The sequence below is a fragment of the Centropristis striata genome, chromosome 22 (assembly GCF_030273125.1).
Source record: "Centropristis striata isolate RG_2023a ecotype Rhode Island chromosome 22, C.striata_1.0, whole genome shotgun sequence".
Lineage (NCBI taxonomy): Eukaryota > Metazoa > Chordata > Actinopteri > Perciformes > Serranidae > Centropristis > Centropristis striata.
The window spans coordinates 5,055,564-5,071,580 of NC_081538.1; the positions used below are offsets into that span (position 1 = coordinate 5,055,564).

Sequence of the window (16,017 nt, forward strand, 5' to 3'; positions counted from 1 at the left end):
TAAAAAATAGTAACAGCAATAATACCAAACATTATTTTTTATTATTAATATTATCTCTTTTACAGTAGATAAGGTAATTACTTTTACCTCTATTATCCACCTCAGAGTAAGTTAGAAAAAGAGAAAAACAACAGTCGTTCACTCAACTCACAAATAAATAAATAAATTAATTAATTAAATTTAGAAGCCAAAAAACACTAAATAAAATAAATTAATAAATAAATGAATGAAAATCAATTAAATTAACAAATAATTAAATAAATAAATAAATAAATAAAATTTAGAAGCCAAAAAACCCTAAATAAAATAAATAAATAAATGAAAATCAATTAAATGAACAAATAAACAAACAAACAAACAAACAAACAAACAAATAAATAAATTAATTAATTAATTAATAAATAAATACCAGGCATGGAACTAATGTAACAACCAAAGATTTAAAGCATAAAACATTAACATTTCTCCAAATTAAACTTCAACCAGCGCTGCTGAGGAACTATTGAGCAAAGTCAGTACTGACCTGTATTTACCCAGATCACAAGTCAGCATAAGTGTTCCACTCCAGTGAATCCTGGTCCACACTGGTCACAGGCCAGCTCCACCTCAAGGGTAAATTCTTCACTCAAGGGCAGCTGAGGGTAGCAGGGGAGGCAGTAATCATAAATAAATGACTGAGAAGAATGATCTTCATGTATTATACATGGCAAATATATTGTACAGAAGTCCCAGATTGAATCATCGCAGGATATTAACTTTTTGCCACCAAATGATCATTTTAAAGGCACAAACTACCAGAGACACTTGATGTGTGTTTGCAGGGACAAGAAATGCAAGGGTGACTGCTGTTTAGTAAACACACACACACACACACACAGATACACACACGTATACACACACAGTCCTTCATGAGGCCCATATGGAAACTCTCAGTCAGCTAAAAAGGTTATGTAATAGGTATTTATCTATGTTTATATATATTATAAAAATCAGTGGTTGGTCTCTCCACTGCAATAACAACCAGTTTAGACACTTGATACTAATGTAGTGAATGTTACCATGTTATGATAATATCACTTTTCTCTTTACTCTGTCTCATGCTATTTCTGTTCTGCTGACGGTGGAGATATTTCTGTTACACTCATAAAATTACATGACAGCTGTTTGGACTATCACTGTGTGTTGTGCAGCTTTGTTAAACAGTGATGCATCATTGTCAAATTAATTGTCCCATGTTGATTTAAAGACTACATTTCCCATAAACACATGCTGTTTCTCATCCCATGGTTTGGATTTCTTTGCATGTATTTGTCCCTCTGTTTGCTTGAATGAAGAGGAAGTCATTTAGTCTGCTGTTTCTGTTATTTGCTCCGTCATCTGACATTGTGAGAAAATCTGAAAACTTTTGGTTAAAGCTGGCGGAACAGTGACCACTTCCTGTTTCATCAAAATCTGACCTGGTTGCACCGTGAGTAAAAAGTCATGGTGCAGTGATGATCAGGCTGACTCGTTATCTGTGGTCCCTGTGGTTGACATGTGGTGGAGCAGATAGGTCAGGTTAGAAAAGGTTAGCTTTTAGAAACTATTGTGCTTCACAAGGGCAGTCTTGGCTTTATAACGGTTTGATCATTTTGGCATTCTTAACCCATTGAGGCCTGGAAAGCGGATATGTTGTTTTGTAGTATTTGTATAAGCTCTCAAATACTTTTTGAATTTCATTTCTATCTGCTACAGAGGCTGAAAAATCTATTATTTAGTAGAAGCGTTGACACTTCTGTTGAATTTCCAGAAAAACTTCAGGTTTTATGGGCTTATTTTAAAATCGCCCAGAGGTTTTACAGGCGTTTTAGGCCTCAATGAATTAATGCATATGACATTCATTTTGCAAGGGTGTCAGCTTTTATTATTATTACAATCATTATTATTATTTTTTGGAGTTCAACCTCAGCTACTTTAATTAACCTATGCAGCCAAAATACAGAAACTCAGACCCTTAAGGACAAAAGTGTCCCATTTCTCATGCTTGCATCAAAGAGGTTACAATAATACAATAATAGATAATATCGAATTTGCCTTGGTGTTTGGTGCATATAATGAACATTTTAAGAGGAAATAAAAATAGAAGGTAAGTAATACACTTGTTTCTGAAACAATATCCATATGTTTTTCAATGATCTTTCACAATACAATGCTCTGTGGACAAAACAGGATTGATTTTACAAGGTATTGTTGCATTAATTGCAAAACATAGTTGTACTAATGTCACTAGTATGGCTACAAACAAGTAAAGGAAGTGAACGGAAAACATTTAGATTAAATGACTGCTATGGCTTTTTATCAATGGAGTGTTGCCTCTTATTATTGTAACCTCTTTGCTTGCACTGTGGGACAAGTTCATGCTATCTTCCTGGTTTCAACTAGGACTACTGATGCTGTATTATGGAGGACTGCAGCGTTTGATGCAATGCATCAAATTAATGTTGCTAATCACTGACATATCCCACATTGTGGGAAAAAAACCCTAAAATCTCCCTTGCATTTAGTGGAGAGAAACTTTTTCATTTTCTTTTTCTTCTTTATAGAAAAAAAACAAAAAAAACAACAACAGTAGCATTATGTAAACAAGCTGACATTTAAGGGGTTCAAATTCTGAAAAGTATTGAATAATTGGTAATCATGATGGGATTGACATCATATAAGTGAAAAAAATATAATAATTTTATGTAAAAAAAAACAACAACTGACAGACATTTTTTTCCCCCGCTGGAATCATAGCAACTTCTTTAAGGGTATGCTCAAGGGTTAAATAGACGGGTGAAAATTTATTTTAGAAATCACAAGAATATTGTGCTGAATTGTTATTTTTATTAACCACACTGTTTAGTTACCCACTTTGGTTCCGACTGAAGCATCTTGACAGCTTTTGAAAAGATTGCAATTAAATGTGGTACAGACTGTCATGGCCTCTAGAGGATGTCTGCTCCTGACTTTAGTGATCCCCTCTCTTTTTATTTAGCACCAGCTGCCGTCACATCTTGGATTGCAAAACTTTCATACCTATCATATGTTCACTCCCTCCTCCACGGCACAACAAAAAGTGAAAGCAAAATCCAGATTCACTGCTATTATCGTGCCTTCAGTGACGCCTAAAAAATGGCCCAAATACAGCTAAATAAAAAGAAAAATACAGGGCAGTATCTCTGCAGATACAAACTTCTAGAGTGTCTATGCATTGTTGCATAATATACCTCTAATCAAATAGAAAAATGTAAAATCTAGACCCTTATCTGAATTTTTTGCTTCCTGTGTTCAAGTCATCTCTTGCTGCACTACACAGATTCTAGATCTTCTCAGCCATGCTTTTATGTCTGTATTGTAATTATGAACAGCTCCGGATAATATGACTTACTGATGCTAAAATCCTACACATGGCAACTTTAAAAGTCAGCTCAAGTCAGTTCGGTGTGACTGCATAAAAACATGAATATGAGACAAAAGATCCAAACCAGAGCTTGTAAGTCTTCTGTGTGGACATAGATTCGTACAGGCAAATGGTTTCTTACTCTTGTAACATTTACATAAATTGAAGCATTGGAACTGGCTGTTCTTTCTGTCTGCATTTCTCCCACACACATGACATCTGAAGACCCCCCCCCATCTTTCTCGCTCGCTAGCATCCCCCCCCCTCTCTGAGTGTCCTTTCATTTCACGCAGCCGTAGAAAAAAAAAAGGCCACTCTGATGTAAGTCCACTAATTGGTCACGACAAGAGGATGAATAGATGGAGGCGACACATACTGTACACACACACACACACACACACACACACACACACACACACACACAACTCTACTCTACTTTTTAGCTTAATTCACATCCTGATTGTTGATCTCTATTCATTTTAAAAACTACAATCACTTTTTTTATTTCCAGATAAATGTAAGTTAATTTTCCTTTTGACGAGAAGTGTGTGCAGACCTGAAAGAGGTCACTTCCTGTATTTATGTGTAATTATGTTCTGTATCTTTTTCTTATTTATATAAAGGTAAAGTTACCGTAAGAAAGCCACATTGGCCCTTATATTGTAACCAGATGTTACAGATTCTTACTCATTCTTCAGACAGACTTTTGAGTACTTTTCTATAGCTGCCATCCAACACGGAATACTGATTTCTTAACACAGAGATTTTTAAAAATCTGAAAAAGATTTATCAGTCGATATGCCTTTCTTTTATTTTCTTTTTTTAAGTGCACAACTTGATCAACTACTTTTGATAAGGATCTTCGTAATTATGTAATTAAAGATCAATATAAATGTTGAGCAAAACAATTTACTTGTCAGTTCCCTCTACTTGACAAACTATGTAATAACACTGTTTCTACATTAACATATTTTTGGAATTCATAAGATACGGAAACAGATCAGAGAGTTTATCGGATGGCCTCTACTTTAAAAAAAGTAATCTTACATCCTCCTCAAGTAGTCTAAATTAAATTAAAATGATTCACACTTGAGTATATATATTTTATGCAACTTTATACTTGTACTCCACCACATCTGTGAGATAAATATTAAACTTTTAATATTTGGCTGACAGCTTTAGTTAAATCCTTGTATCTCCAATTTTGGTGGTTTTGAATGTGAACTTTTCTAATAAACTGGATAAAAAAGTGTTCCTTTATGTGTTGCATGAATTTTCCTTCTTAAGGGAAATAATCTCATTAGAAACATTATTTGATCAGCTGGAAAATGCATCATCAGAAAGCTGACACAATCACAACTTTTTAGAGAGTTGTGGTTCTCACAGGACAGTAACAGTAAAAACATATGGAATGGGGCTTCTCAAAGTTGAGTGCTAATTAGAGAGCCATCCACTTCCACATTAAACATCACACCAAAAACTTAAGCCACTTCTGCTTCTTCCACCACTGTATGCAACTCAGTCAATGGCAGACTTCTATCAGCTACACAGCTGGGCTGATTCATTTGTCTTCAATGCCCCATTTGGTGCTCAGTGATGCTTCGACTGACTGTTACTTAACTACTGACATTGTGGTGGAAGCAGGGTCATTCCTGTCATTAGGTCACAGTGAAGGGGAACTCCCCAAACTGACTCGCCACTCAGCCAAACAACACCCTAAATGTTGGTGGTTTCCTGCGAGATTGGGGGGAAGAAATAACACCCATACATGAGTCAGAATAGCATCACACTATCATCAGTTTAAGTCACGGTAAAAATATAAAATCTAGCGTGTGATAGGTGACAATTATTTTCTCACTCTGTCTGTCTTTTGCACTTATCTAGATTATTTTGCAAATTTTCTAGCTCGTGTGTGTTAACTTGTGGGTTTTATTTCACCTCATAGTTGGTTGTCATATTTTATCTCCATCCTCACTGATCTCAAATGAATCTAATAAACAAGAAATCATATATAATCTGAAAAAACCTGACCAGAACAACACTACTAAAACTGTAAACTTAAATTGTAGTTTGTGAGTCCACCTGTTATCCATGCACTTGGCTGTGGGTCACACAGTAGGCTGAAAACCAAGCCTTACACTGCAAAAAAGTAAAATTTTAGAAACCACATTGTAATTTTTAACTAAGCTCATTACATCCCATGTCAGTCCTGATTTTTTTTATTGCCAGGATGAGTTAAAGTTTGTTTCCTCATTGTTAAATAAAGGTAGCCTAATTATTCAGCTAAGTTTGACATGGCTCAATACACATTAAAATCACTACCCCAAAGTGTGCAATTTTTTGCAGTGCAGTATTCATATCGCAGCAGGAAAACTGCATGATGGAAATTTATTGTTATAATGTACCGGTAAGTCTCACTTTCCTTCCTCCCTTCCTTCCTCGGGCCTCTTTCTCTCTGGACTCACCGTGGTATTTTCATTGTCTCCATGGTGACAGATATTATGCGCAGATTCACACCTCACAACGAGCTGTTTCCTGATGGCCCCCGGAGCAACAAGCTCTAAAATATGGTCAGTAACAGGATGGAGACCGGTGTATACATACAGTTAATAAAGAGAAGTGCTGCCGCCGTGTGGACAGGACATGTACTGCAACTCAAGAGGAGATCAAAAAAACCTGGATGTCTTATTTTGTTGTGAAGGGAAACATGCAGTGGTGGAACATAACTAAGTAGATTTTGAGTAAATCTACTTAGTTATGTTCCACCACTGCACTTAAGTACAATTTTGAGGTACTTTACTTGAGTATTTCCATTTTATGTAACTTTATATTTCTACTCCACTACATTTAGCTGACAGCTTTAATAACTTTTCAGGTCGAGATTTAACATAAAAAACATGATAATTTTATTTATTAACATATAAACATACATAAAAATATATTAAGTAGTTGAAATTAGCCCTATGTTGACATCAGTGAAATGCTGCTCACATAAATGCAGCTGATATCGAGCCATTTTCCATGGTTTTCTTGATAATGACTTTGGTTATTATCAAGAAAACCATGGATATCAGCTCTTAAATTAAACTCTTATGACCTTTTTTTGTTGTTATCAGTATATTTGTCCAAACAAATGTATCTTTAGTTGTACCAGGAATTAAAATTAACAAGAAATTGAAGAAAACACTTGACTGTACTTTGCATATACAGTGCTTAACAAATGTATTAGACCAGCTGTCATAAAAATCAAGAAAACATAAATATTTTAGAAATCTTTCAAAAGTTTGTTCAACCTTAAAAACTGAAATGTTATTGTTATTCATTTGGCAAATAACAAACTGAATTCACCTTTTTATACCCAGATTTGAGCCGACTTCTCTGAGAAGTCAGATATTAATCAAGCATAACATTCAACCACTAAAACTAATTTTTCTGCTCAAGAATGCAAGTAATTTGACATCTCAATCAATCAATCAATCAATCAATCAAATAATAATGTGCTTAATTATAAAAAAATATATATATATTTTTTACAATAATTATATTTTAGCATTAAAAATATCATTCCGGTTAAATGGTAAATGGAGTGCACCTATATAGCACTTTTATCCAAAGCGCTTTACATTACACACTACACTCACTCACCTGTTCACACACACATTTATACTGGTGTCCGAGGCTACCAGGGCACACTGGTGCCACCTGCCACCATTGGGAATTCATTCACACACCGATGAACGCAGCATCGGGAGCAATTTGGGGTTCAGTATCTTGCTCAACGATACCTCGACATGTAGGCAGCCATGGTCGGGGATCGAACCACCAACCTTCCGATCATTCCGATTTGGTAATTATTAATGCTGTTAATTTATGACAGCTATGGCACAAACTGGTGGTCTAATATATTTGTTTAGCACTGTTTAAAACAATATAAGTGAGGCCATTCTGCATAACGAGTACTACATTTGATGCTGATACTTTTATACTTTTACTGAAGTAAGTTCTGAATGCAGGATGTTTACTTGTAGTGGAGTAATTCTGCAGTGTGGTATCAGTACTTTTACTTAAGTATAGTTAAAAGCAAGATAATGAAACTCTATCCTTATCGTTGTGCACCTGTCTCCTGGTTCATTGTGATCCAGAGGCCTGTAAGAATGATAATGTATTGGAAGTTAAAAAAATCAACATGAGACATTTCATTCCTATCTTCATATTGATATAAAGTCCAGTCACTGTAGTTCATTTAAACAACTTTTATTTATTAAGTTTTTACAAATAAAGTAACAAATTTCATTGTATTGTAGCGCAAAGCGCAAAGTTTTTTTTAATATGAAGCTTGAACACTCTATACTTAGTGCAAAACATACCGTTAAAGGCTGCCGATGACTCCCTACATGTATTTTTTTTCGTTTTTTTTCTTTCATTCATTCATCCATGTGTTTGTTTTTATCCAACCACTTTGTACAATGTCAAACACGATACAGAAAAATGAAACCATTGAATTAAGTTAGGTGCCGCTAGAGACATTAAAACTGCTGATAAAACAAGTGAGAAATAAAAAAACAAAAACAAAAAAAAAGAAACATGAGAGCATCCGAGAAACCAGAAACACAATCAACAGAAAAATGTTTTCAGTAACAGTCAGAGAAACTGTTGCTGCGTTGCTTGAGACTCGACATTATTCCACAGGAGCAAGCTACATGAAACAAGGAGTTGCACTGAATCAATGTGTGTGTGTGTGTGTGTGTGTTGGTGCACTGAAAGGCATTTTTTTTTTTACATGTGGGCACTTCTACAGTAAGAAGCATAAAGGGTAGCCAGTCCTGAACAGGCAAAAACTGTGTAAACTGAAACTAATGCGAGTTTAAAACACCTATTGCTACAATGTGTGTGTGTGTGTGTGTGTGTGTCACCAGAAAAAGAATCCTACTATACCACTTTAACTTCAGGAAACTTCACAATAAGGGTGTCCGCACTGGATAACTCTCAAGCCTTTCACAGTAAGAGTCCTCCACCGTAACTCTAAAGAAAACTTCACAATAATTGCGCCCACTGATGTTTAACTCCTCCAGCAGGGGGTGTAACTGTCAAACCCAGCTGTAACCTCAGAGCTTGATAGCATTCTGTTACTTTAAATAATATTGCATTGTAGCCGCTGCACAGTAGGCATTCCTTTCATAGTAAATATGTAGTAGACACAGCAAAATATGATCAAACTTCTACTGTGGAAATCATCTGAGGCTCGAGCAATTGCAAAGTGAAAATCCAAAACAGCTCCAGTGAGTAAAAGCAGTAAGAAATGCACTGAATTTACTTTAAAAAAAAATGTTTTACCTCTGATGTTTCCACTCCACTGACAGAAAGTCAAATGGCACTGAGTCGGTGGCATCATTAAAGGTCTGACTTCTTTTAACAGATCATGATAACCAGAACTAAAGCAAAGTGGCTCAATGATTATTCACAGCTTCAACCAAACTTGCCTAGTAGTAAAAATGTTGCATTATTATTAATGAGAAATGGAAAGTACCCCCCCCCCCAAAAAAAACAACAACAAAAAAAAAAACAAGCTAAAGCAGTGTGATTTGTTTGTACAAACTTTACAAAGTAACCGTTTTATGCATTTATGTGTCTCCAGAACACCCATTGCCAGCAAAAAAACAAAAAAACAAAACAACAAAAAAAGATGTTTTAAGTGAATGTCAAAGTTTGTACCAGATATGTTTCATTTGCACGGACAAATGAAAGAGAAAAGAGGACAGGGTGTCAAAGGCCTTGAATCTAGAACCGCCATTATCACTATCACTTCCATCACTTTAACCACCGCCATCACTACCAGTACAATCATCATAACCACCACTGTGCTCGCAGTCAATCTAACCACCACCAACACCACTGTGATGCTCAAATACTTTAATGCTTCATAATAACTTCTGTGAACCTGTTCAACCCCAATGGTGCAGCTTCAGAAACATACAGTGGGAATAGAGACAGTATTCATACCTTTTGCAGATTTTTTTTTTTTTTGCCCAATAGCACTAACTCTCAGGTGGGGAGAACAAATCTGTTAGACAGCGCATCTCTGCTGGCCTTGTTCATGTTTTGTGATTCTAAAAAAAGTTTCCTGATGGGACAAAAATTGTATAACAATGGGTTACACTAGAGGAAATGGTTTCAATGGCAAAACTTGGACAGTTTTGATTTTATTTCTCTCCACAATATCTATGTACTTCTTTAACTGCTTTAAAGTGGACAAGGCTCAGTTGCAGTGCACCAATCAGGATTCAGCAACCTTTGAATCTGGTGACAGCTGGTGGCTTGTTTGGTAAAAAAATAATATTTCACCTCTTACCAGTAGTTCTGTATACCAGTTTAGATTACTTTGGTGAGAGTTGCCAAGTGTTTGCCTTCTCTCCAATATAATGGAACTAGATGGCATGTGACCGGTGCTTAAAGTGCCCCCAAAAACATAAAAAAACCTCAACAGGCATGTCTCCACAGACCTTGTGAGCAGTTTAATGTAGGAACTATTTTCTGTCAACTGTATCACTGTGAAAAGGGAAGGCGTGCTCATTGATGAGAGACTTGTGACAATGTGAGATGTAAAAACATTAATTAATGTCGTCCTTCTTGGGTGAGCTAGCAGTAGCTTTTCTTTCTGCACAGTGATACGGTTGGCGGTTTATTTTGGTAAAAAAAAAAAAAAAAAGCTGGAGAGAGATGTTGCACCACAAGTGTCAAGTGTCATCTGGTTCCATTATATTCAAAAGAAAGCATCTCTCGTCAACTTACACCAAAGCAACCTAGATTGATAAATAGCACTACAGGTAAGAGGGTGAACTGTTCCTTTTAATTCAGAAATCAGTGGGTCCTTTGATTTTCCCTGATTTCACATGTAGGTCAAAAAAGATTTAAGCTTTGGTTAAAGACCTAATCTACACGACACTGGAGATACATCAACATAAAAATATATTTTTTTATTTCTTCACTGCACCAATGCATCCTCTGCTGACTTTATGCTGCAACTGGGCCCTGTGCCTCTAAAATACAGAGTGGTCCAAGCTTCGAATACAATCTTCAACAACTCCCTCCTTAAAACTGAAAAAATATTTCCCCCCCAAATATCTACATTTAAAACCCTGAAAATAATGGCACTGATAATCTCTCACGTTCTCTCAATCTTTCATCATGTTGGCGGGCCTTTTTCAATCTCATTGGTTAAAAGGGCAGCAGAGTCGGGATCAATTAATCTTCCCGTTCATCCAAAGAGCTAAGTTGGGGAAACAATCTTGTTTTTTGGGAAAAAACACTGGCTGAAATTGAAGAGAATTAACCACAAACCAGCTGTAGCGCACACAGCAGCCGTTATTACTGCATCTCCACCCACCTGCTCCACTAACACCATTTAATCATCACCACTGACTTCAAAGTGACACCCACCCAAAACTCTCCACACGTGCTGTCAGGTGTGCTTACTTTAACCCGAGTCCTCGACCCTCCAATGAAACAAGCAACAGGAAGGATGCAAGGCACTAGTAAGTGCCTCCAGTGTTGACCGGAGGCTCTAAAAGAGGGTCGGGGGGGAGCGAAAGAAAGCAAAAACAAAAGACGGACTTTTTTTTGTTTGTTTCAAGTACATTAAAATGGACACCATTGGTTTATACATTCACATTCATCTAACAAAACCAGGGGAGAAAGGGAAGAGGAGGGCTATTTAAAGTGTCTGATATAAGTACTGTATTAAGAAAAAAAATAGCTAGCATTACTTTATTATCTAAATATCAACTATCCTGCTGTTCACTCCGGTTTGTCTCCAGGCTTAGAGGTCAGTTTCGACTTTCAATTCAATCAGTTACTAAAAGAGGAACTGAAGCTGCAGTTGATTAGTTGTCGGTAAGGCATTTTGTTTGGGATCAAGTCCTCGTTTCTGTAACTGGAGGTGAGGACAATTATTGAAAAGAGGTGTTCTCAATTTTTTCCATTTTGATGAGGAAAAAAAAGTCTCCACAGACCTTGTGAGCAGTTTCATGTAGGAACTATTTTCTATCTGCCAAACAACATCTGTCAACTGTATCACCGTGCAGAAGAAGGCATGCATCAACTCACAGATGAGACTTATGACCCCGTGATATGTAAACAATAATGGCGTCCTTCTCTGCTGACCTGTTATCTGCACGGCGATCAAATTGGAGGTTTAGTTTGGTAAAAAGAAACTAGCTCCGTTTGCTGAATGCAGTGAATTGAAAGTGAAAGGACCCCAATCCGTCCTCTGAATTCTTTTGTTTTTTTTTATTTGTGATATCTCATCCTAAAACTAATGTTGTCCAACAACATTTGCTAATAATAAACAACAATAATCACAGTGTTTCCACATCGTACAGCGATGTGCGCGTATAACAGGTCCATCGACGGAACACGTTTTTGTTTCTTTTTAAATAGAATAATAATCATTAACAACAATAATCATGACAACAATGTACATTGCAATCATTTCAACACAAACGTTGAAACCAACCTAATGATGACACGAAGAACTGAGGCATTAGTCTGTGAATCTGTCTGTTAAACTGCTGCTACGCCTCCAACGATGTGTGTGTGTGTGTATTTACATGAGTCTGTGCATGACTGTGTGTGTGTATGCAGGTGTGTTTGTTTATATGAATGTCTCATGCATTTTGTGTGTGTTTGTGTGTGTCAGATTGCTAGCTGGGGGCAGCGAGCAAAACGAAAACCCGACAAAACAAAAAAACAAAATAAAAACAACAAAATGGAATCATCATGGCTGACATTCTAAAAAATAAACACAAACTGTACAGGGACTCTGAAATTATTCTGATAACAAGGCCACTTATTCACGCTGAGTTCTCTCATGTTTGGGCTTTTTTTCCCCTCTAAAAGGTTTCTGCTGTTATTGCTTTAAATGGCAACAGAGAGGCGGAGAGAGGGATGGAGGAAGAGGTGGAGTCGTGATGCTGAAGAGGCGTTTGCTGTGCAGAGGCATCTGTCCTGTCCGTTCGCTACTTTAGCCAGTGTGTTCCTAAAGTAAGCAGTGGAGAAGGAAACAGATGAGGTGTTGTTATTTAATACAAACACTCTGTCGATGCTCTCCCCCCTCTTCGTCCACTTTCTTTCTTTCCTCCATCTCTCTCCATCTGTTTGAATGGTTTGTCAGAACAAGGGAGGAACAAGACACAGAAGGTAACAGAGGAGTCACGATTTTTTCAAGCTGACGAGTCAAAACCCCCAACGAGTGCTGGACTGTACCTGCTCTAAACCGGGCTCCAGGTCAGCTCAGCTCCAGACGCTCAATTTCTCAATGTGCGATTGTGGCAATTTTTTTGTGCTTTGAATTGAGGAATATTTCCAAATTCTGAATACTGAAGACTTCCTAAACACATCTCCATTCTGCTCTCACCTAAAGCAATATGCACCCTTCCTTTTAAAGGTTTACTATGCAGGATTTTTTATAAAAAACAATAAATGGACTAATACAAAAGCAATCCCTGGCGGCATCTGTATATGCAGAGACCCTGCCCTTTATCTGTATTTTTTCTTTTCTTATCATTTTGTTGTGTTTTGGCATCACTCTTTGGGAATGAAGCTATGAAAGCAGCGAACACATCGCTGAAAAACACAAATATAGTGAGGCCAAGAAACAGAAAGAGACAGCAAATCCTGCATAGTATGCCTTTAAGCATACCTTTAAGGGATGCAAACAGCTGGCAGTAACACTGCCAGTGCTTCATTTCAGTGACGGAGCTTCTTGTGCATCGTTTAATGTTGACATCAAACACTAAGAACCTTAATGTGAGAGCCAGCCTCGCTCCTCTCTGCATCCACCATACCTCTTCATAGATTGCCAATGTCTTTTTTGGAAAACTAGATTTCTATCTTCTTTGAGAGAACGAAAAAGTTTGGAGTATTTTAAGCATCAGAAGTTATTAAGAGGATCTGTGTGGACACAAAGTTGGTTTTTGTTAAAGCTGGCCTCCACATTCCTCCCCCTCAACCTGATGTAACATCTCTCCACTGCTGTCTCACAAGGCCGATCATGTGACCCGCCCTGTAAAGACCTGTTCGTTCAATTTAGAGCATGAAATGGAACAAGTGTGACCGAGCTGTCAGCGTGCATACACAAGTTATTAACGACAATCCCGCACCCTGTCAAAACCTCTTTGGCCTTTTAACATTGCACTCATGAGTCTCTTTCTTTATCCTCGAGCATTTGGCTGGCTGTCACAAGCCCGTGGTCAAACGCAGCCTCCCTCTCTGCTGCGTTTGTGTCTGTTACAGCTTCTCACACACACACATGCATGGATGCAGAGGTGAGATGCAGCACACAGACAGTGGGGGTGTGGCCATGTAGCATTCCTGATTTCTTCGCTCCTCTTCAATTCCTTTTTTTTCTTTTTTTTTCCTCTTGAGAAGGTCAGCTTCTATCATTTCAAACTCCTCCTCTACTCGCCGCGCTCCTCCAGTTCTTCCATCCTCTCCAGCCGATTGAGCCCGTTACACTGTCCCATACCAGTCCAGGCCAGTCCAGCCGGGCCGTGATTCAAACCAGCCCTCACCCCGAGCCCTACGTGGTCCTCAGATTGGGTCCTCCTGGGTTGCTGACTGATTTCTGGAGCGAGCTGGTCAGATGGAAAGCCTGGAGCGGGCCCTGCCCGGGAATCTGGCCCTGTCCACCCACCGAGGTGGGGTAGGGGCCCAGGGGCTGGGAGGTGCTGACCAGTAGAGGCCCAGGCTGTGCTGGGGCCTGGTTTGAGGTTGACAGGCCGTGAGCCGGACCAGACCATTGTGCACTATAGGCAGCGGTGGGGGTGTAGTGGATGAACTGGGGAGGTTGGGGTTGAGGTGGAGTGGAGGAGGCGGGGGGGTGGCACAGGGAGCCCTTTCGGGCAGCCAGAGAGGTAGCGGTGGTGGAGTTTGTAGGGAGGTGAGCTGAACCTCCGATGCTGCTGGGACACAGCTGGCTGGGAGCAGAGTACTTCCTGCCCAGACTGGCTGACTGGATGACCTGGAGAGGGGGATATTGCACATTAGGAAAAGTTTATTTATGCTTATTTGACACTTGTATGGCACAGCACATGTTTATTTTCGCTGGTATAATACACTGACTATGGACAAGTACCTCATACAGCCCCAATTAAAAGAGTCCAAACTATCACAAGAGAGATAGGGGCACAAAAGCCAAATGTTTTTGCCCTTGGGCTCCCTGATAGGTTAATCCACCTGTGATGTCTGTGATGGTATATATTTAAACTAACCTCATAACTGTGTCCCTGTGCTGGAGCCTGCTGCAGCTGTTTGGCACTCCTCTTCCCCTGAAAAAGTTGAATATATAGTTCAGTTTACTCACCTTACATCATTTTATTAAACAAAAAAAAAACATTCACACAAAACAGTTATTTTCTAAACATCATGCATCAATAAATAAAATAGGAATGTGACTGCAGGAGGGTACTCGTTTTAAGAAAATGCATTGTGCTTTTATCCACTACTTTCACATGAGCTACTACTGCATGTTGACTCAAAACAAAGGAAAACCATTATCTGGCTTTGTCAGTTTACCTCTCACTATTTAGATCATCCAATTAAACATAAATTCCTCTCATAACTAAATTATATTCTCTCCCTTTTCTTAACTGAGGTTTTGGTCACTGTAGACACACACAAATGGTTACAGGATCTGGTAAAAGTTTAGAAAACATGTTTAATGGTTTATGGCTGATGTTTATTTACTCCACCAACCACTTTGTCTTTTAACAAACTGCCATTTAGACTTCCCATTTGCTTCCCCCTCTACCTTCCTTCTTGTCCGGTAAACTAAATACAGGAGCTGAAGCAAGATTTTCTGTCAAAACAACTAAGAGATGAGTTTTAAAACAGCAGCAAACCTGTGAGAGGTTCATGGCGTCTCTGGCCCAGTTGTCCACAAGTTTATGGAGGTCGTCTGTGAAGGTTCCTTTCCTCTGGTGGGGGGCTGACATGCTGGGGGGCAGAGACTGAGAACCCCCCTGGCTCTGACCCAGACCACCTGAACCGCTCACTGCATTGGTGCTGTTAGTCCCTGTGGAGGCAGACAGACAGAGAGAGAGAGAGAGAGATAGAGAGAGAGAGAGGAGGAGATCAATGTGAGATACTGTTTAAAGTAGAAGATCTTAGCTGATGTTATCTGAATGAATGAGAATGAACTTCCTGTCTTGACCATGAAAACAGCTGGGGACAGAGGATGGTCAGGACTGAGATTTTAGGGCGGGTCAGCATGTCGACATGGTCATTATGTTGTTGAGTTGTAATGATGGAAATAATGATGATAAATGGGGGAAACTATGAAACTAGAACAAACAGAACACAAGCAGTTTTGCCAAGAAATATGACAAAACTGAACTTGTGTCAGAATACATAATATGAAATATTATTTGCTTTGGGTTCATGGTACATTGGGCAACCATTAAAGCTGACATGCCCTGCAGCGTTCGCCCACAACATGCCAAAGACGCAAAGCTGAGCCAGGCCTGCTGTTGATCACAGTTGCCCCGTGTAACACTGATCTCCTGTTTTTATCTAGTTTTTGACCATTAGATGGCACTCAA

At 38.5% G+C, this 16,017-nt stretch overlaps 1 protein-coding gene and 1 long non-coding RNA gene across 2 annotated transcripts in view; both read right to left on the reverse strand.

The window, feature by feature from the left end:
• Positions 1-417: 417 nt before the first annotated feature.
• Positions 418-5,431, reverse strand: LOC131961068 (uncharacterized). The gene is made up of 3 exons (XR_009389827.1): positions 5,360-5,431; positions 5,050-5,155; positions 418-635 (listed from the first exon to the last, which is right to left on the reverse strand). It is a non-coding gene; the product is annotated as an uncharacterized LOC131961068 (long non-coding RNA).
• Positions 5,432-11,861: 6,430 nt separating this feature from the next.
• Positions 11,862-16,017, reverse strand: part of wnk1b (WNK lysine deficient protein kinase 1b) — a 108,629-nt gene continuing 104,473 nt past the window's right edge. Inside the window, exons 36-38 of the mRNA XM_059326445.1 lie at positions 15,319-15,491; positions 14,689-14,745; positions 11,862-14,438 (exon numbers count right to left, since the gene is read on the reverse strand). Coding sequence (XP_059182428.1) covers positions 13,998-14,438; positions 14,689-14,745; positions 15,319-15,491 — 671 coding nt within the window. The 3' untranslated portion in view covers positions 11,862-13,997. The remainder of the gene's footprint in view (positions 14,439-14,688; positions 14,746-15,318; positions 15,492-16,017) is intronic.